This window comes from Rhincodon typus, chromosome 9, assembly GCF_021869965.1.
Source record: "Rhincodon typus isolate 14 chromosome 9, sRhiTyp1.1, whole genome shotgun sequence".
Taxonomy (NCBI): domain Eukaryota; kingdom Metazoa; phylum Chordata; class Chondrichthyes; order Orectolobiformes; family Rhincodontidae; genus Rhincodon; species Rhincodon typus.
In genome coordinates, this window is record NC_063340.1 from 60,773,773 (window position 1) to 60,795,652 (window position 21,880).

The 21,880-nt window shown below is 37.4% G+C and overlaps 1 protein-coding gene across 3 annotated transcripts in view; it reads left to right on the top strand.

Moving 5' to 3' along the window:
• Window positions 1-21,880, top strand: part of LOC109936473 (EMAP like 4) — a 277,428-nt gene that overhangs the window by 159,923 nt on the left and 95,625 nt on the right. For 2 of the 3 annotated variants that reach the window (XM_048601028.1, XM_048601027.1), the window contains exons 3-7: window positions 834-963; window positions 9,175-9,198; window positions 10,972-11,112; window positions 16,451-16,579; window positions 19,715-19,740. In XM_048601028.1, the coding sequence (XP_048456985.1) occupies window positions 834-963; window positions 9,175-9,198; window positions 10,972-11,112; window positions 16,451-16,579; window positions 19,715-19,740 (450 nt within the window). The remainder of the gene's footprint in view (window positions 1-833; window positions 964-9,174; window positions 9,199-10,971; window positions 11,113-16,450; window positions 16,580-19,714; window positions 19,741-21,880) is intronic. The other variant, XM_048601029.1, reaches the window with a different exon arrangement.

Below are 21,880 nucleotides of genomic sequence, written 5' to 3' on the forward strand. Positions count from 1 at the left end.
CATTGAAATTTGGTTTTATTTTTGTGAAGTGAGTATGCTCGCTACTGTTCTGCTTGCGCATTGTCGTCTTAACTGCTTTATAATTGTTTAGTATGTTCCAGTACGTTCCATTTTCAGGTTAAAAATCTTTCATAATATTCTGAAAACAGAACATTTAATATTTGTTGCATTGTATGATTTATTCATGTAGCTAAATTTGTATGTTAAACCACTGGGTAATTTAACATTTCCATAGAATATTTCTGTTTATGACATTTTTTGGTAGTGACTTATTTTGAGACACGGAGGAGCTCTGAAAACAGTGCAGTAAATTTAAGCCTACTTGCCCCACATCATTTCATTTAAAATCTCCTGGCACTTCGTCACAGACATTCCACTCTCTTCTGCAATTTTAATTTTAGTCTGATCATCCGAGTAGAGATCATCAAGTACAAACCAGATCCATCTTTAAAATATTCAAAATTACATCATTGCTGCAACAAAAACGCTGTGAATGCTGAGATTCTGGAAGTAAAAAGATCTAGTGTTGGAAATACTCAACAGGTCAGAAGGTGCCTAAGGAGAGGTGAGCGGAGTTGATGTTATAGCTCAATGAATTTTCATCAGATCTCCCTCTACAAGCACTGCCAGATCTAGGAATTTTGGAAATTTTCTGTTTTCATTATTGCAGCATGCCACCTTGCAGGATAATAGCTACCATATTCAGAAAATTTCTGGCTGTATGTAAGCGCAAATTAATGAAAGGCACTAAGGCAGTCACTCTTGGAATAAATAAGTATTGTATGCAGTTTTGTCAGGCTGTAAAATTATATTCTTGTCTCATTTTATTTCAGGGCAGCCAACTTTGCGTGAAGCTTATTCCCTATCTTGTATAACAAATGGGAGCCCAATGACCAGGAAACCAATGCATAGCTCGGCTCTGTCTGTTGCCAGGAAAGAAACACTCTCTTCTGCTGCTAAGAGGTAGACACTTCTTTTGTTTAAAATCCGTGACAAAGTTGCAAAGAGAAGTCTTCATAGAAATCTGATGTTTAAGATGTAGGACTCAAAATTGTTGAAGAGTAATATCTTTGTATAGTTTTCATATGCAGTATTAATCTGTTTTAAATTTGAGGTGAACCTTGTGTGTGATATAAAAACGGAAAGAACTGCAAATGCTGTAAATCGGAAACAAAAACAGAAGTTGCTGGAAAAGCTCGGCAAGTCTGACAGCATCTGTGAAGAAAAAAAATCAGAGTTAACATTTCGGGTCCGGTGACCCTTCCTCAGAACTGATGGTAGCTAGGAAAACGTCGGTTTATATGCAGAAAATAGGGAGGGGGTAAGGAGTAAACAATAAGATAAAGGAAAGAACCCAAAGAGGAAGAAGTGCAGTAGGATAGACAAAGGAGTTGATAACAATCTGGCTAGGAGGGTGAATAGCTGTTAGTGACTAATAGTGGGTAGTGTGAGATGGCAGGCTATGTGATAACAAGGCCTGGTGTGGGGGATAGGGGGCTAGGACATGGGAGAGTTCAGGCCCGACAATTATTGAACTCGATATTGAGTCCGGAAGGCTGCAGGATCACCAAGTGGAAAACGAGGTGCTGTTCTTCCAGCTTGCGTTGAACTTGCTGGAACACTGCAGCAAGGCAGAGACAGAGATGTTGGCCAGGAAACACGGCAGTCTGTTAAAGTGGCAGGCAACTGGAAGTTCCGGGTATTTTTTGTGAGCCGAACATACGTGTTCTGTGAAGCAGTCACCCAGTCTTTGCTTAGTTTCCCCAATGTAGAGGAGACCACATTGTGAGCAGTGAATGTAGTAGACTTAGATTCTGGGAAAGTGCAGGTGGTGTTGCCTCACCTGGAAGGTATGTTTGGGCCCTTGGATAGTGGGGAGGGAGAAGGTAAATGGGCAGGTGTTACACCTTCGCCGGTTGCATGTGACGGTGCCGTGGGGTGTGTTGGGGGTGAAAGGAACAGTGTCCCAGAGGTAACAGTCCCTGCGGAAGGTAGACAAGGGAGGGGAGGGGAATATGTCTAGTGGTGGCATCTCGCTGGAGGTGGCAGAAATGACAGCTGATGATCTGGATGTGGATGCTGGTGGGATGGTCAGTAAGGATAAGGGGAACCCTATCGCTGTTGCGGGAGGGAAGCAAGTGGTGGGGGCGGAAATACAGGAGATGGGTCTGACCCAGTTGAGGGCCCTGTCAATAATAGTGCTAGGGAATCCTCAGTTGAGGAAGAAGGTGGACATTTTGGAGGCTCCCTTGTCGAAGTTGGCCTCATCTGAACATATGCAACGGAGACGGAGGAACTGAGAGAATGGGATGGAGTCTTCGCAGGAAGTGGGGTGTGAAGATGTATAGTCCAGGTAGCTGTGAGAGTTGGTGGGTTTATAACGGATATTAGAAGCCAGTTTTTCCTCAGAAATGGAAACGGAGATGTCGAGGAAGGGAAGGGAGGAATCAGAGATAGACCAAGTGAAAATGAGAGCAGGGTGGAAATTGGAAGTGAAATCGATGAACTTTTCCAATTCTGGGCGAGAGAGGGAAGCAGCATCGATGATATCATCAATGTATTGGAGAAGGAGTTGTGGATGGGGCTGGAATAGGACTGTAACAAAGCATGTTCCATGTACCCCATGAAGAAACAGGCATAACTGGGGCGCATGCGGATACCAATGGTCACCCTTTAGACCTACACAAAACGAGAGGAGTTAAGAGAAGTTGTTGAGGGTGAGGACGAGCTCGGCCAAGCGGAGGAGAGTGGTGGTGGGTGGGGATGGTTCAGACCTTTGTTTCAGGAAGAAGCGGAGAGCCCTATGACCATCCTGGTGGGGAATGTATGTGTAAAGGGATTGCCCGTCCATGGTAAAGGGGAGGCGGCTGGAGCCTGAAAACTGGAAATTTTGAAACCGGCGTAAAGCATCAAATGATCACGGATGTACGTGGGTAGGGACTGGACCGTGAGAAGAAAAGTCTGAGGCAAGGTGGGAAGAGATGAGCTCTGTGGGGCAGGAGCAGGCTGAAACAGTAAGTCTGCCCAGACAGTCCTGTTTGTGGATTTTTGGAAGAAGGTAGAAGTGAGCTGTGGGGTTGGGGCGCTATCAGCTTGGAGGCAGTGGTAGGGAGACGTCACCAGATGAAATGAATTGTGTATGATATACTGATACATTAGCATTGGTGAAATGTTGGAGAGGATGGGTGTGGATTATCTATAAACATAATGTATGCTAGATAATATCAACCATATCTACTAAAATGTAAGCTGCCTTTCATTGGTTGGGATGCATGCATTTCATCTTGAGATCCTTTACTGGACTTATTTGAAAGTAATACCTATTTACTGCTCTCATTTTTTGACAGGCTTACAAGTATTGCCAAAACTTGTCCCCCACAAAGATCTGACAGAAATCACCAGCATTGATTTTAGTAATTACCAAATAGACTGCTTTGATCTTTTGCATAATGGCCTTTAAAAAAAAAATTGCAAGCCTTTTCTTTCTTTCATGATGGTTACTTTTGCTTGCTAGTTTTGGAAAGTTATATGGACATAAGAAATGTATCGCAGTTTAATTTTATAGGTTTCTTTTTGTTATGTTGGGTGTCAATGGAGAAGCACTTTGAGGCCAGTGATCTTAATTCAGTTATTTTCAAAATAATTATGATAAAAGATTAGACTGGATCTAAAAGTTAAGTGCTAAAATGTAGGAAGGTCAATTTTGACAGTGTGAGGGCAGAACTTTCAAAAGTTGATTGGGGATGGATATTCGCAGGTAAAGGGATGGCTTGAAAGTGGGAAGCCTTCAAAAATTAGCTAACGAGAGTCCAGAGATAGAGTATTCCTGTTAGGGTGAAGGGCAACGCTGGTAGATGTAGGGAATGCTAAGTGACTAGCGAAATTGAGGTTTTGGTCAAGAAAAAGAAGGAAGCATATGTCAGGTATAGCAGCAGGGATCGAGTGAATCCCGAGAAGAGTATAAAGGTAGTAAACGTATACTTAAGAGGGAAATCAGGAGGGCAGAAAGGGGACATGAGATAGCTTTGGCAGATAGGGTTAAGGAAAATCCAAAGGAATTCTACAAAGACATTAAGGACACAAGAGTAACTAGGGAGAGAATAGGGCCCCTTAAAGATCAGCAAGGCCACTTATGTGTGGAACCACAGGAGATGGGGCAAGATAACTAAATGAGTATTTTGCATCAGTGTTCACTGTGGAGAAGAATATGGAAGCTAGAGAACGTAGGGAAATAAATAGCAACATCTGGAAAAACGTATATATTACAGAGGAGGATGTCTTAAAATGCATAAATGTGGATAACTCCCCAGGACCTGATCAGGTATACCCTAGAAACTTCTGGGAAGCTGGGACGTAATTGCTGGGCCCCTTGCTGAGATATCTGTATCATCGTTAGCCACAGGTGAGGTGCCAGAAGGCTGGAGGTTGACTAACATGGTGCCACTATTTAAGAAAGAAGGTAAGGAAAAGCCAGGGAACTATAGACCGGTGAGCCTGACATCTGTCATTTATCTGTCATTTTTGTCATTTATATAAAATGATCTGGATGTGAACCTCGGAGTACAACAGGACCTTGATCAGGTGGGCTGGTGGACCGACGAGTGGCCAATGGAGAATAATTGAGGTGCTGCATTTTGGAAAGGCACATCAGGGCAGGACTTATACATTTAATGGTAAGGTCCTAGGGAGTGTTGCTGGACAAAGAGACCTTGAAGTGTACGTTCATAGTTCCTTGAATTTAGAGTGTCAGGTAGACAGGATAGTGAAGAAGGCATTTGGTATGCTTGCCTTTATTGGTCAGTGCATTGTGTATAGGACTTGGCAGGTCATGCTGCAGCTGTACAGGGCATTGGTTAGGCCGAGTTTGGAGTTCTGCGTTCAGTTCTGGTCTCCCTGCTACAGGAAAGATGTTGTTAAATTGTACATCTTTTCTGAATTCTTTCAAGATGTTGCCAGAGTTGGAACGTTTGAGCTATAGGGAGAGGCTGAATAGGCTGGGGCTGTTTTCCCTAAAGCGTCTGAGGCTGAGGGGTGACCTTATGGAGGTTCATAAAATCATGAGGGGCGTAGGGTGGCTATCCAAGGACTTTTCCCTAGGGTAGTGGAGTCCAAAACCAGAGGGCATAGGTTTAATGTGAGAGGGGAAAGATTAAAAAGGGACCTGAGGGTCAACTTTTTTCATGCAGAAGTGGCACATGTATGGAATGAGCTTCCAGAGGAAGTGGTGGCGGCTGGTACAATTAAAACATTTAAAAGTCACCTGGATGGGTATATGAATAGCACGCGTTTAGAGGGATATAGGCCAAATGCTGGTAAATGGGGCTAGATTAATTTAGGATATCTGGTTGGCATGGACGAGTCAGACTGAAGGGTCTGTTTCCATGCTGTACAGCTCAATGACTGTGACTCTGTTCAAAATTATGTTTAAATACATGCACATTTTTCTTTCTGACTCTGTGTCAGAGTTGGACGTTTTACTCCCTTCTAGGTCACTTGGATTTACCTTAGGAAACACTCGGTAGAATAAGATGGGAAAATGCGCTGGGCAGGGGGGACTTAACTAAGCAGATGCTAAAATCTCAGTTTGCAGGCAAAGGTCGAGATGTAGAAATTAAGTCAGCAACATTGCAGTGGTGGGTTTCAACATCTGGTGACAGGTTCCTGTTTTCAATATGTTTGCACCCCATGGATGTTTGTTGGCTTAAAACATTGCTATGTGCCTTGCTGATGTGTTGGCAGACCAAGCACCCTCAAAATATATTAAGAAGATAGCCTAGACCCCAACTTCCTCTTATTTTTAAAGCGCAAGTGTAAGGTATTCTGTTCTGGATGCAGGTCGATTGGTCAAACTACCAGGCTTGAAGCAAAACTCACTTTATTCTTGCACTGTCATTAAAATACTGACAAAATTAGAATTTTTTTAAAAATTAGTTTAACTCTATCGAAATACTTAACAAGAAAGAAGTGTATGTATATTTAGCTCTTCCAAGGTAGTAACATCCCATAAACACAATCTTTGCAGGGGCAACTTCAGTAAAATAGATTGTCTCACATGCAACATTTCTCCAGTCCAGGAGGAAAGAACATCAAGAGAAAATTCTGAGGGAGGGAGGGAGAACTCCAGCATTTTGCTGTAGCAGGGAGGGATGTATAGCAGCTTCCAAACCCCAACAACTGTTGAAAGTTAAACTAAAATCTTGGTTCTCTGGGAGCTTAACCCCACCTCTTCACGCTTGTTTCAACTTTTTAAAAAAAAACACCCAGGCCTCTTGAGCTGTTTACAGACCACTCAACGACTCTGCCTTAAAATCTCTCTTCAAAGGAAACCAGGGCAAGATAAACGTCGTATGAAACGATGTTTATGTTCTATGTATGAAACTGAACATAGTATGAAAATTCAGTGGCTTTAAGAGGTTGTGTTGTCCTGATTTTTTTCTTTTGAAGAGAGGTTGTAAGGCAGACACGCCGAACAATCTACCAAAACCACTAGAGTAAACAGCTTGTGAGGCCTTAGGGTTTTCATTTAAAAGTTGAAACAGCCTGAATGGTTGGGGTCAAGTTTTCACAGAACCAAAATTTTTAGTTCTTTCAGCAGCAATTGTGATTGGGGTCTTGAAGTGGAGTTATTTTACCCTCTGTCGATTTACAGCAAAAAGCTGGGGTTCTGTTGCTGGGCTGCTGGATTACATGTGAGACAAGTCTGTTTTCTGAGTTTGCCTTCTGCCAAGGATGTTTTTATGGTATGTTACTATATTGGAACAGTTCATTAGTAATAGTTATTGTATGTATTATCAGATTGGATTCTGGGTCCACTGTTGTTTGTTTGTCATTTTATATAAACTATTTGGATGAGAGTATAGGAGATATGGTTAGTAAATTTGCAGATGACACCAAAACTGGTGGTATAATCAATAGTGAAGAAGGTTAACTAAGATTACAAAGGGGTCTTGATCAATTGGGCCAACGCACTGAGGAGTGACAGATGGAGTTTAATTTAGATAAATGTGAGGTATTGAATTTTGATAAAACAAACAGGGGAAGGACTTATACAGTTATTAGTAGGTCCTTGGGGAGTGTTGTCAAACTGAGACCTACAGGTTCAGGTACATAATTCTTTAAAAGTTGTGTTATAGGTGGAAAGGGTGGTTAAGAAGGCATTTAGCACACTTTCCTCCATTGCTGGAACAGTTGAGTATAACAATTGGGCATCATATTGAGGTTTTACAAGGTGTCAGTGAGGCCTCTTCTGCAGAACTGTGTACAGTTCTGTTTGCCCTGCTGTAGGAAGAATATTATTATATTAGTTCAGAAAATATTTCCACGATGTTGCTGGGACTGAAGGGTTTGAGATATAGGGATGGGCGAGATAGGCTGGGACTTTTTTCACTGGAGTGTAGGAGGTTGAGGAGTGACCTTTTATAGATGTTTGTAAAATCTTGAGGGGCACAGATGAAGTGAATAGCAAGAGTCTTTTCCCTTGGGTTGGGGGTGTGTGGTATTCAAAACTAGGGGGTATATTTAAGGTGAGAGAAGAAAGATTTAAAAGGGATCTTAGGGGTGAGTTTTTCCACATAGAGGGTGGCTTGTAAGTGGAATGAACTGCCAGAGGAAGTGCTAGGTGCATTTAGAACATCTAAAAGACATTTGGATAGGTACACAAATAGGAAAGGTTTACATGGCGATAGCAAGAACTGCAGATGCTGGAGTCAGAGTCAGTACAATGTGGAGCTGGAGGAACACGGCAGGTCAGGCAGCATCAGAGGAGCCAGGGGAGTTGACGTTTCAGGTCAGGACCCTTCGTCAGCAAAGGTTTAAATGGATATGGGCCAAACACGGGCAATTGAGGCTAGTTTAGTTTGGGAAACTTGGTCAGCATGGGTGAGTTGCACCAAAGGGTCTGTTTCCGTGCTGTATAACTTTATGACTATAAGTAAGAGTAGCTCTCAGATTCCTTTTTATCAATTTGTATATTTACCTGTTAATGTTCTTAAAATTTCTACAATAGTTATCCCTAACTGTAAGCTTCCATAGGAAGCAGACTTAAGTGTTTGGAACAAATTTTTTTGGGTTAGTAAGAGATATTATTAATAATATTGATCAGCCAAGCATGAGAGGTACAGTTGCCATTCCTCGGGCAAATCAAAATCTGTTTGACATTTAGTACTTGTTAGTGTTGTTTGAATCTATATTTGTTGCTTAAGTTTGTGATGCATCTTGATTTAGAACGTAGTTTGACTAGTTAAGTGAATGGAGAGCTGGTACAAACAAGTCCCTATATTGTTGCAATGTAGACTGGAGGTAATACTTTTCATATTTTTATATTTCCATTATTTTGGAATTCTGATAGTTTACAAAACTAGGTAAACTTTGTCCTCATGTTGATTAAATCTATTAGCTGTCTCCTGTCTGCTCAATATTCTACATATTATCAAGACAAAGTGGCCTTCCTAATTAATGTCAAAAAAAATTTAAAAATAATCCTAAAATAACCACGTTTGAATGTTGAATTCAACCAAATTCCCTCCAGTGTGATGAGAATCTCACAGCCATGTTTAATGTAAAGTACCCAATCTGTTGTTTATTTTGCAAGATATTTTCAGTGTTTGGTGAGTTGTTTGACTTCAATGAACAGAAACCAAAACAAACACTATTCATTGTCTGGAAACTCTTGGGAAATGAGTGTTTGCTTTCTAAAGATGTTCATTGAAAATCAGACTAATTTATAACCTTGACAAATTGGTAGATGAAATAAAAGAAAATAAAACCTATTCTTTTGACTGTTATTCTTAAACTCCCTTTAATCCATTTGCTCAAGTTTTCTTTTTGCTTGCTTTCATCAAAAGTGCCTGAATGTTTAAAAAAAAGGTTGGATTATTTTAAAGTGTGGGAATCTGGAAGCCTTCATCATTTTTTTGAAAAAGTATAATGTCCTTTTATATTGGTTTTAGAACTTAGAACATGACTGTACATTGTTATTTTGCATAACTTCAGCTTTTGGGAGAGAAAGTTCCATATATTTTGATCCCTAATGCAAAAAACACCTATTAGGACTCTTTAGAACACTGAACTCCAAATATGCATTTACAGAATTATTTAAATGTTTCTAATTACGTGAAATTGTGCATATATACATGTAATTTTAAAATCACAACATTATTTTTATTTTATTCACAGTTATGGTCTGAAAGAACAAAAAAGGTAAGTTGTCCCTTATATCCTTTACATTTGTAGAAAGTTGGCTTATGTAATTCTATAATGAATGAACTTAAACTGGAACTATCTAGTGGAAATTAGTTATCAATAATAAAACATTAAAAATTAAAATAATGAAATTGAATTGTGTTTGTGTCATGATGTTAGACTATTTTAGATTTCTAAGTTTCAAAATGTATGTAAATCTGAGTGATGAATATAATCAGTAGTTTGAAATTGCTACCTTTTTAAAGGGGACATGACATTATGATTTATTATAATTTTATACCTGTTGCCTACAATGTGAATAATATGAAGCCTGATAAGTTACACAAGTTGAACTGTTTAAATCTGTTTAGGTTAAAAGTGATACTTTGGCAACAAAGTGTTAAAATGACCAGTCTAACTGGTTTTATAAACAATTACATTGTTACGGACAGTGCAGATTTGTCACTTTTAGAACAGACAATATTTTCACATGTAACTGAAAGTTAGAAATTTTGTTTAGGAATTCATTTTTCCCTACATAGAATCTTTCAATACTGAGCATCCTGATTGAGGATGTACTCTCCCAGCGCTGCTGTATTGCGACTAGGTCATGTGAAAATGCTGCTCAAAGTAACTAACGCTTTGAATTTGCCTGTTCCGTTGTGTCACAAGTCCAAGAAACACTAAGGACCTCAAGATGGATGAGATCAGAAGCTAACTGGCAACCTAAATTTTTCAACCAAGATGCATGGAAGAACTGTTTTTGTATCTGAGTGTTTTACAATTCATTTTATAAAGCAAACTGAAAATCAGACTAATTTGTTACCTTGGCTCAGGTGCATGGATAAATTGATAGATGAAATAAAACAAAAAAGCAACTAAGGGTTAAGTTTGAAAAGAAATTATTGTCTAACAAATTTGTTGTATGAATAAATCAATTTGAAGAATTTTATTTTCAGAAGTAAAATGCACATTGGGTTGGTCTGGCATTTTTATGGTGAACGTCTAATCTACATGAACCTTGATGCACCCTATGTTGGTGACTGTAGTTCATTTTATTTTATTTATTCTCCTGTGCTCTGACAAAAAGATTCTTTCATTTCAGGTTTGTAAAACTTAATACTCTTGCTTTGAAGCTCCTGTTTTGGCATGCTTACTTCTGGCCCAGAATGTATTTCCCTTGAGTATAATTTCAACTCCCTGTTACCTCCCCTCTCCCCAAGTATTCCCAGCCCACTTGCCAATATTTTGGATCGAAATGGTGACCAAAACAGCTAATGCTTTGAAGTTTTCTTTTAAGTTCCAGCTTTGTTTGATATCCCACATCCTTCCCTTTTATTAACAACAGTTTCTCAGCAGGAAGCTAAAGATTTTGATTTTTTTTCGTATAATGTTAGCTGGAAAATGAAAAACAAGTTTGTCTTCAAGACTTGTAAAAACTTGTTTTTTTTAATAGATTAAAAGTATTTACTATCTTCTAGCTGGGCTGGGCAATATATAATGCAAAACATAAAAATCCACCATATGAATATCCTCTGTATTTCAGAATAAAAAAATGAAAGTGAGAAAATTATTTGGTGCTTGCCAAGATATTTTTTGCATTTCTTGTTATTATTTCATTTTCATCAAATAATTATTCGTCTGAAGGGTTTTTTTTGAAATTGAAATAGAATATTCATCTGATTTCCTTGCATCCTGCAATAACTTAACATGGTTTAATAATTTTGCTTTTATGCTGGCCAATCAATATGATTTTTCTTCGTGCTTTTGTCATCTGATGCATTTTTCCAGCAATCCGGAGAAAAATGAAAAACACCAGGATAAAGAGACTGATGACGAGACTCAATCTAATCATCAAACTTCTCAATCCTCACAATCTCCCCAGTCGCAAAGGCACACTCAAGAAAACAAGAACCCTGCTTCAGCCAAAAGGTTTTCAGGATACACTAATACAAAGTGCATTAGGGTTGTAACGATACTAGAATCAGCATTATTAGTATAATAAAATCTTATAGAAATTAAACTTCACTAAATTTTGTTCAAGGAAATGTATTTTGATGTTAAGCAAGGTCTTTGCACAGAGATGAAGTTGCAGTATTCATTCCATTGCATTACTGTTCTTTCTTTATCATAATGGTTCCTCAGCTATTTGTTGTTAGGGTTAGAACCATGTTAAATCAGCAGGGTTTTAATATGTTCATTCCTTCTGTTATGTACTATGGATAATGTAATTGAAGGCTGCTAGTTTTACTTATTATAAATTAGGAATATAAATTCAGATTTTGGAACTCAACTGAAGCTTGCAAAATTTTGAGTGCTAATCTTCAAAATAGACTAAGTTTGCACCTTTTCCACTTGACATCACATGGAATATGAATTCAGTGGGATGGGAAAGGTTAGATTCAGTTGACTCTTGTAAACTCGTGCAACTTTAGTTGAAATATTCGGAGTGCATGGATCTCCTCAGACTTCTCACTGCTTTCTATGTATAAAAGCTCTTAGTTGTCAGGAGAAAGCTCTACTGCATTCAGGCATATGCACAAGATATGTCTCGGGCAATATTTGATGCAATTCCCACCAGGTTAGAACAATGCATGTTTATGCAGTGGATTCTGACTGGAACCTAAACTACAGCCATTGGCCCCAAACTAGAGAACTGTGACAAGGGGTACAAGGTGTGTCTGAAAAGTACACATCATATTTAAATGAAGACGACAGTAGGAAGAAAAGATTGCTGGTTTAGTTCCTCCTTCCATTTAAATTTTAAAAACAATCCCATTGCATCTTAACATTTCACACAAGGATCAAAAGGCCTCAATCTTTAAAAGAGTTATAGACCATCTGTACATTTTTGCACAATAGTGATTACTTCCGTATCAAGTCTTGGGAAACTTTAAAGTTGGTGTTCAGATTGATAGGTTTGAGAATTTCAGCATTTGAAAAATCGAACCATTTGAAGTTCCACTGCATGGATGGGATTCAGTGAGAGATTAGGGTTTTGCTGAGAAATTCAGAATAACAACCTGTATCATACCGTGATAAAAAGTGGGGCCATGTCTAAACTCTGTACGGTGAGTTTATGAATTCAGCTTTACCTTCCATGGTGGAATGCTGGGAAGGCCACCACATGCAACATTCAAGCTCTTCCTTATAGTAGCTATGGAGTAGCTTTGTCAAAGCTCCAGGAAAAGGACTTGTTTTCTCTAAAAGGATTTGGCAAGTTGCTAGAAACTAAGGAGAGAATATTAACCAGTATGGTATCTGCAGGATTTTTGTTTCCTATTTTTCAAATGAATTCACTAATAAAACAAGTACATTCAAATTTATATTCTCAGTTACTTTTTTTTATAAAACACAGATTTACAATGTCATAGTTGGGAATTTAATTAAAGGCAAAAAAAAAAACACTAACTTCATCTGTCAACTTTCTCTAAAGCTGAGGAAGTCTAACTGGACTACCATGTTTTCATGGTTGACCGTCAATATAGGCTGTACTATAAGTGTTTGAGAACAAAGAACTGAAAGTCTTTTAATAGTGCATATTTGCATCAACATACAATATAAGGTTAGTACTTTACTTCTATCCTGGTTGCCAAAGTGGATTTAGAATTAGCATTCTTTTGTTGTTGAATGACAATTTAACGTAACATATTTATTGTGCCTGATTATCGTTACAACCCTACGTTCTTAAATTCTTTACTGTACCAATTTACTAAGAACTGAATTTTGTCTGGTGGTTTGGATCATCTCCTAACAATGTAGTTTTAACATTCTTCAGTTTGAAGAAATGTGTGCTCTGTATTCTTGAATTACAAATGTTATTTGGTTGCAAAAAGACTAGTAATTAAACCTGTGATGGTGAAAAAATTTAGTCCCCATTATTTGAAAACGAGGTTAATTTAACAAGTAAATTATGAATGAGGTTCTAAAGATGAAAACTATTGTATAATAAAGAACAAAGAAAATTACAGTACAGGAACAGGCCCTTCGGCCCTCCAAGCCTATGCCAAACCAGATCCTCTATGTAAACCTGTCGCCTATTTTCCAAGGATCTGTATCCCTCTGCTCCCTGCCCACTCATCTATCTGCCTAGATAGATCTTAAATGACGTTATCATGCCCGCCTCTACCACCTCCGCTGGCAAAGCGTTCCAGGCATCCACCACCCTCTGCGTAAAGAACTTTCCACGCATATCTCCCTTAAACTTTTCCCCCCCTCACCTTGAAATCATGACCCCTAGTAATTGAGTACCCCACTCTGGGAAAAAGCTTCTTGCTATCCACCCTGTCTATACGTCTCATGATTTCGTAGACCTGAATCAGGTCCCCCCTCAACCTCCGTCTTTCTAATGTAAATAATCCTAATCTATTCAACCTCTCTTCATAGCTAGCGCCCTCCATACCAGGCAATATCCTGGTGAACCTCCTCTGCACCCTCTCCAAAGCATCCACATCCTTTTGGTAATGTGGCAACCAGAACTGTACACAGTATTCCAAATGTGGTCGAACCAAAGTCCAACACAACTGTAACATGACCTGCTGACTCTTGTACTCGATACCCCGTCCGATGAATGAAAGCATGTCGTATGCCTTCTTGACCACTCTATCGACCTGTGTTGCCACCTTCAGGGTACAATGGACCTGAACACCCAGGTCTCTCTGTGCATCAATTTTCCCCAGGCCTTTTCCATTTACCTTGTATTTCGCTCTTGAATTGGATCTTCCAAAATGCATCACCTCGCATTTGCCTGGATTGAACTGCATCTGCCATTTCTCTGCCCAACTCTCCAATCTATCTAAATTCTGCTGCATTCTCCGACTTTCCCCTTCACTATCTGCTACTCCACCAATCTTAGTGTCATCTGCAAACTTGCTAATCAGACCATCTATACCTTCCTCCAGATCATTTATGTATTTATGTATATCAGAAAAAATGTTGTGAAGACTTCATTTTTTAACATTGTGTTCAGATGAATTCTGAATGTACTGTATTATATTTTATCTGCTATTTTAACAGCAATAAATAGGCTAGCTATAAATCAGGGAGAGGGATTTTATACTACACTTTTGTTTGTGTAAATTACTATGCATAATGCATGTTAATAGTCATACTTTCCAGAATTCTCTTTGTATTAAATTCGGTTTTTAATTATCTCAAATATTTTCAGCACTAGTTTATGGACACTGCTGAGAATTATTAACTGTAAAGGTAAAATTAACTGTCATCCACAGATTTGTTAGGCTACCCGGTATATAAATAACTGTTCATGCCTATTTTTCTTCTTTCGACAAAAGATTCTGCCAAAACTATTGAAAATTCTTAAATTAAAAGACTACAAAATATCAATTGTCTGTATAAGGCTAGGTTTAAACTTGTTTCATTGTCAATGTCCAAGGCATTACAGTCTCGTAATGAAGTTCGTAATGTTAATTTAGTGACCAGTGACAGGGAATTTCCAAGGTGGATAATTGTACTTGTTAGCAAGTGATTGTTGATGACTATTACTTTAGTACATATTAAGATTTAAATTTTAATGATATAAAATAAATCCCGATTGTGAAGTTGTTAAGAGTTGATCTAAACAGATGGCAGCTTTTAAGTTCTTATTGGACGTTAACATACTACCAGGGCCTTGTTTGCATACAGTGTGCATGAAATCCTGAATTTACTTTTGCTGGGCTTCTATTCTAAAACAGACTATGCATGTTGCAGTATTTTTAAAACTGGTAGCTTGCTGCTGTTTTTGTTTGCCTTTGAAATATATGCTTATAAATTGTGGAGCATAGTCCAGGTTATGCATACCATGCATCTTTTATATTATTTAATCTCTTCAACTCTGCATGACTCTACCTTTTTACAGTATTATTGTTACCTTAACAGAAACTACTTGGGGAGGGATGAAACTTCTTTCTCTCTACTTCAGTATTCAGTTATCTTAGTAATAATGCTATTAAAATGGTTAAGTGCAAAGTAAAGTCACAACAGGAATGCAGTGGATCTATAAAACCTCAATCAACAAATGAGGCCTGCTCACGCTCTCTTTTTTAATGACAAAGCTATTAATATATTTTATGGGGAAAGAAGTAAGAAATTAGGATAAAGATCAAACATGGTAATAAAACAAATTGAGGTTATTGTCCAAGAGAAATGAAGCTTGTCAATGGGAAGATCTTAATTTAGATGGCTCTCTTGCTTTAAAAAGATTGTTTATTAGTACATACACTTCGTTATCTATTGTGATATGTATTTTCCTCTGAATAAAGTCATCTAGTTAATATACCAAAAAAGCTAAATTGCAATAGACAACTTTAATTTTAAACAGATGTGCTTTAAGTATTTTTCAAGATTTGTTATTATATTCATTAGTTTATTTGGTGCAACTAGTGACATAAGTAATGTGAAGCATTGTTGATCTAAGTTGCTTTAAGAATCTATAAATTATAAAGAAAATTTGCACACCCAGAAATGACTTCAGCCATAATCAAGTATAAACCTTCAAAAAGTATAGCACCTCACAACAATATTCGTTAGACGTTTAATGTAACAATCAAATGCTTAGACATTCTCTTTAGAGTGAACTGCGGAATAAACAAGTTCACTTAAAAAATAAGTCTTTGAGGTGATGACTTAGTTGATTGTTATTGTGTTAATATCAGTTCATCAGATTTACAGCTTAATTTAAACAGCTTTTAAAAACTTGGTTAAGAATCCAGTTGGATTTTTTTCTTGTGTTCCCCTCTATTTGAAATACTGAAATTATTCTAGGTTTTGAGATTTTCCAATACCTCATTATATGAGGAATACTGTTAACTAATGTTAAATATTAAAGTGGTAGGATTCAGGCCGCATTTGCTTTGTACTGTGGTGTTCAGAAGTGTTGCCTTCAAAAGGGTTTAACAAAGTACCACATGGTAAACAAACAATGTTGCGCACTCAAATTGAAGATGCTATATCTTACACAAATAATCTCTGTCACTTAAAAATGCTGTGTAAAATTGTCACCTACAAGTATTAATATATTAAAATAAATAAAAATTGTAGTTTCTGCCTTGCTGTGTTTGATGCATACTGCAACATTACTGTTGTGACTTACACTGCTTTTTTGGCGCTTAACTTACAATAACATGTGAGATTAATCTATCTTTTCCTTTTGTCTAGCTTTGAAGATTTGCGTCCACTGCTTCCCACCTGGTTCTCAGTATTTCACTTACTTACTTGAAGCATTGTGTAATCTTCCTTCACATTCTGATAATCTTGATTTTTTTTTTAGTGTAAAACGTAGTTCAACAATTGAAAGGTCACACTGCAGCAGCTGGGAAGGTTCTGATGAGCATCGTAACAAAATGTTGAAAGCTCATTCAACATCTAAGTTACTATCAAAACACAAAAGTTCAGATAAGTAAGCATTAGTAACATGAATTGTTGAATTTTATTTATTAATAATGAATTTAGAAATGTAAACTGCATTTCAGGCATATAGTGGAGTGAAACGCAGCATGTTTTATAGAACTGCCAAATGTATGAATGTTGGATTAAAAAAGCCACTCAGTCACTCACCCAGAACCACTTAGAGAAGAATCTGATTACTTTTTTAATCATATTTTTGCTACTTTACCTGTCCATTTGAACAGTAACCAGATGCTAGATCTATAATACTTCTATTGATTTTGTTGTAATGCTGGCAGATGGCGGTTTTTTTACTTCTACTGTTACTAGTAATTCCAAGAGGCCGTCAGTCTCTGCATTAATATTTGACTTCCACTGCACGGTAACAACAGTTGGTCAGGATAGGATCCTGAATGTAGGCTTCTGCATATTCATTTTCCCGATGGTTGCTTTTGTGATCAGTTGGACATATTTACACAATATACGAGATATATCATTTTGTTATATTGTGTGTAACAGATTTTCTTGCATTTATACCAATCTTTTACATCATTCCATATGTGGTGGCTTCAATCAAAACCAATAATGGTTGAAAACAACATAGTGCACAATCTGAAGATGAGTTCCATTTGCTCTGAACTTGTTTGATTTTAACATTTAGCACCTGGTGTTGACTTCAGCTTGATAAGATCCTTCAGGTCTTCTTATCCACATATAAATTTATGCTTGATGCCATATGCAAAGGATATTACCCCATATAAATAGACTGCAATTCCTGACTCTATTGTTAAAGGCTAATCTAATGTGTTTCATGTTCAGTTTCTTTAAAATGATAGCATTTCAAGTTCCAAATACTTTTTGTGACTTCAAAGCTTGTAAAATGGACAGCAATAAAAGTACAAGGATAAAAGGGAGGGCCATTTTGACCTCCCTCTCCCTCTCCCTCTCCCTCTCCCTCTCCCTCTCCCTCTCTCCCCCTTCTATGAAAAGAATCTACAATAACCCATCGCACCACCTGACTACCTCTTAAATGATTGTAGAACACTTTTTCTTCCTCTGACATATCCAGAAGACTTTTCCATTTTGTGGCACTTCATTGCAAGAAAATAACACATTCTTAACCCCAGCCTAGACAATGCTTTACCTCAGTTAACCCTGCAATTATGCTTTAACTTAAAATGATGATCTTGGTTAACCTTTTTTCTGTTTTACGTCTTCATAAGTTCCTACCCATCTAGTTCTTGACTGCATTTTTTCTAACTCTTTCTAATAACTGAATTGTTTGACGTTGGTAATCAGTGTGCTATTTTGTGTGTATGTAATTTTACACATTGTCTTCTGCTCAAGTCAAAGTTAAGTTTTTAAGACTAGATTTTTTGCTAGAAAGTTGATTTTTACTTGAGTAATAATTTCAAAGGCTGACAACCTGTCCATTCTGATCATCTGAATATCATAGGGTTGCCAGCTTAGAAACTATACCTGCTTCTCCCTCATTCCCAAAAGTAATACCAAAATATCATCTTATTTAATTTTTATTTTTAAATAATAACCTCCATGGAGATGGGCCTTGATATGTGTGCACTAAATTTGTCAAATTCACCAAAAACCTGTACACATTAAACTTATAATTTTAATCAGGTTTTTGCATTATTTGAAAAGAATACGAAGTAGCAGCAAATCATACTCTGAACATGTATTTAAAAAACCATTAAATCACCCTCCTCCTGATCTTCAAAACCAACTAAGATGTCCTTACATGCTTCTTGAATCATGTCACCATACGGATCATCAACAACTGTGCAATTAGTACATTTAATATCCCATATTTCCAGAAAGATTTAACAACAATCTCCAATTTCCTTTCATCCCAGGCCTCTACAACCCATTCACGTGGTTTACTAACTTTGAGAGCCCTTACATAGCCTCCTGTAGTGAACACCATCTCTCGTTCAGTCATCCCATTATTCTACTTTTTTTCCTCGTGTTATCCATGAAGACCTTATTCAGAAATACATCCACTGGTTGAATAAAGCAAGTTAGATTACTATCCATTCTTTCTTTATTACTCAAACATTTCATACCTGGCAACACACTGGTAAACCTCTTCTGAACCCTCTCTAGCTTAATAATATCCTTCCTATAACTGGGTGACCAGAACTGGACACAGTATTCCAGAAGAGGCCTCACCAATGTCCTGTACAACCTCAACATGACTTCCCAACTCCTGTACTCAAAGGAATGAGCAATGAAGACAAGCGTGCCAAATGTCTTTCTAACAACCTTGTCTATATGTGACCCAAACTTCAAAGAATTATGCACCTGAACCCCTAGGTCCCTTTGTTCTACCTCCCATTTATCCAGATTGAACTCCATCTGCCATTTTTCAGCCCATTTGATTAAGATCCCAAAGTAATCTTTGAAAACTTCCTTCATACCACCAATTTTGGTGTCGTCTGCAAACTTACATGCCTTCTATATTCTCATCCAAATCACTTGTATAAATGACAAACCGAACAGGGCCCAGAACCGATCCCTATGGAACACCCCTGACGACAGGCCTCCAGTACCAAAAGTAGCCCTCTACCACCACACTCTGTCTCCTGCTGTTAAGCCAATTATGTACCCAATTGGCAAGCTCACCTTGAATTCCATGTGATCTAATTTTACTAATTAGTGCCTGACTCTCCTCTGTTTGCTAATTTATTCTACAGCATTAGCCTAAGCTTCTTGGAGATCTTAGTCCAATTTCTAATGCCTGCCACCTTAAATTCTCTAGCTGTATAATTGTATGTCTGCTGTGCAATCGTAATTATTTGTAGGTTTGAGCTGAGCTATACCCTTCTCAATACCTTTTGCCATATTAGAGGATGGTGTTGGCAGGAATTTAATGCTCACTAGGGAGGCATAAACTAAGCAATCACCTTTGATGACATACTATTCTATAATTCTATGGTTAAATGCATGGGCAACTTTAATTTCAGTGGAATGTGAGTAGTAAATAGGAAGAACTTGGATGTTTGGCCGTGCGTTGGGTATCGCTTTTTAGGTTAGATTGACCAGTAAATATGGTATATTATGCTTATTCCAATTTGTCTGAGACCTAGTTGTTCGAATTTCACTTAAATACTTTATTCTTTTTGTTTGCCAGATCTAAGGAACCACCTATCAGTCAAGGTAAAAACAAAAATTTTCAAATTATCTAATGCTTGCAAAACTTTGCTGAGTTTAATTGGCTCCTCTTGAAACACACTTAATTTGATTATCCGTATTAAAAGAAGTTGAAAACGAATCTGTTAGTTCAGTTCATAGTTTCAAAGAGACCATAAAGCAGAGAGAATCACTTAACATTTAATGTATTTCTATAATTTGAATCCATTGTAACTTTCAATGTTTCAAAAATCTTTGATTATATTCATAAAATAGCTTTTAACCTGTACAAATGAATAAAATGACATATCTATTTGATAAGTATGTATTTTGGAATATCCCAGAATGAGCAATGTATTTAAAGATGAACAATATTCTGCAGGCTGAAATTATTATAAAACCAGATTATGAGAGAGTTTTTGCTGTGAATTTATTTGATCAATTAGGAAGGAATTATTGTTAATAAATGCCTTTAGCCAGATGATATATATCTTGAAACATTGAATCAAATTTATGGGACTGTGATTGTTGTTAGAGAAGAATCAGTGAGCACTTATGATGTTGCTCAAGACTGAATACAAAAAAAAGTCACTTACGACAGGGCCATTTGATAGATGTTGGTACAAAAACAGTCGTAACTGTATAGCATTTTTATTAAAAGTAGCCCTTAATGTGTAGAAGGGAATGGTCCTGGCACAGAAACTGTAGGATATATTTGAAGTAGGTGGTAAGACCATCCAAGGTATAAATTCCACTTTTACAGTAATCATTGTGAAGGTTTCACATGAAAGACTGATGCTTAAATTTAAGTTATTGGAACCAGAAGCAGTAAATGCGATTCAGAGATAGCAAGAACTGCAGTGCTGGAGTCAGAGACAACATAGTTGGAGCTGGAGAAACACAGCAGATCAGGCAGCATCAGAGGAGCAGGAAAGTTGACGTTTCGGATCAGGACCTTTTTTTCAGAAACAAGTAAATAGGATTGACTATAAAATAGAAGTAATATTTTCATGAGCTGTATAATGTTAGAACCATGCGGGTACTTGGCTGGAATCCTTTTGTCTCTAATCTACATGGAAATCTAACACTTTTACTCTGAGAGAAAATAGCAACAACATTACTGAAGAATCTAGTAGGTGATGCAGCTAGGTTAATGGTAAGTTAGATATTTTCATGGATAGGAGCAAAGTACTCCAGGGAGGCTGTAAACTGTTATTGTATGCAATTAATCAGATTGAATTAATATAAGAGGCTTAGAAACTAATATGGGCAGCAATAATTAACACTTTCTGTATCTAGACTTTGTGCTGAAATAGCTTTAAAATCCAATAAATATAATTAGAACCATAAACTAAACAGAAATCTTGCTGAAGTTTCACAATCTAATGATTGATGACTTAATTGCACAAATAGTAAATTTGGTTTTGCTCGTCACATTATGAAAATCTGTTCCTAGCATCATGATGTAATTGACCAGGCCAGCATTTATTGCACATTCCTAAGTGCCCAGGGGGCAGTTAAGAGCCAACTACATTTCTGTGGGTCTGTAGTCGCATGTAGGCCAGACTAGGTAAAATGGGAGATTTCCCTCCCTAAAGAGCATTAATGAATCAGATGGCATATTACAACGATTAACAATGGTTACATAGTCACAATTAGGACACCTTCCTCTTCCAGATTTTATTCAATTCAGATTTCACCATCGTGCGATTCAAATCCATGTACCCAGAGCATTAACCTGGTGTTCTGGATTACTAGTCTGATTACATCACTACTAGATCACTGCTTGCCCAAGCATTAATTGGAAAAGATGCAGAAAATGACAACCAGAATAACTTCAAATTTAAAACTGAGCTATCAGAGAAATGTCTGCATTATATTTCACAATATAGAAGACTAAGGTGGGACCTCATCAAATGCATAAAGTATTAAATTATGTAGATTAAGTAAATAAATCCGAGGGTATTTTTTTGAAGAAAGTTAGGAGCCAACAATAAAAATTGATATGGTTGTAACATTAATTCAGAAGATATCAGGAAGGATATATTTGCTCAAACATTTTGGGGGATAACTGTCAATTGTGTGCAGTAAGATCAGACAGATTAGGTAGTTCAAAGTACTGTTGGACATTGTCATAAGAGAATATTCGATGATGAATGTCATGGGA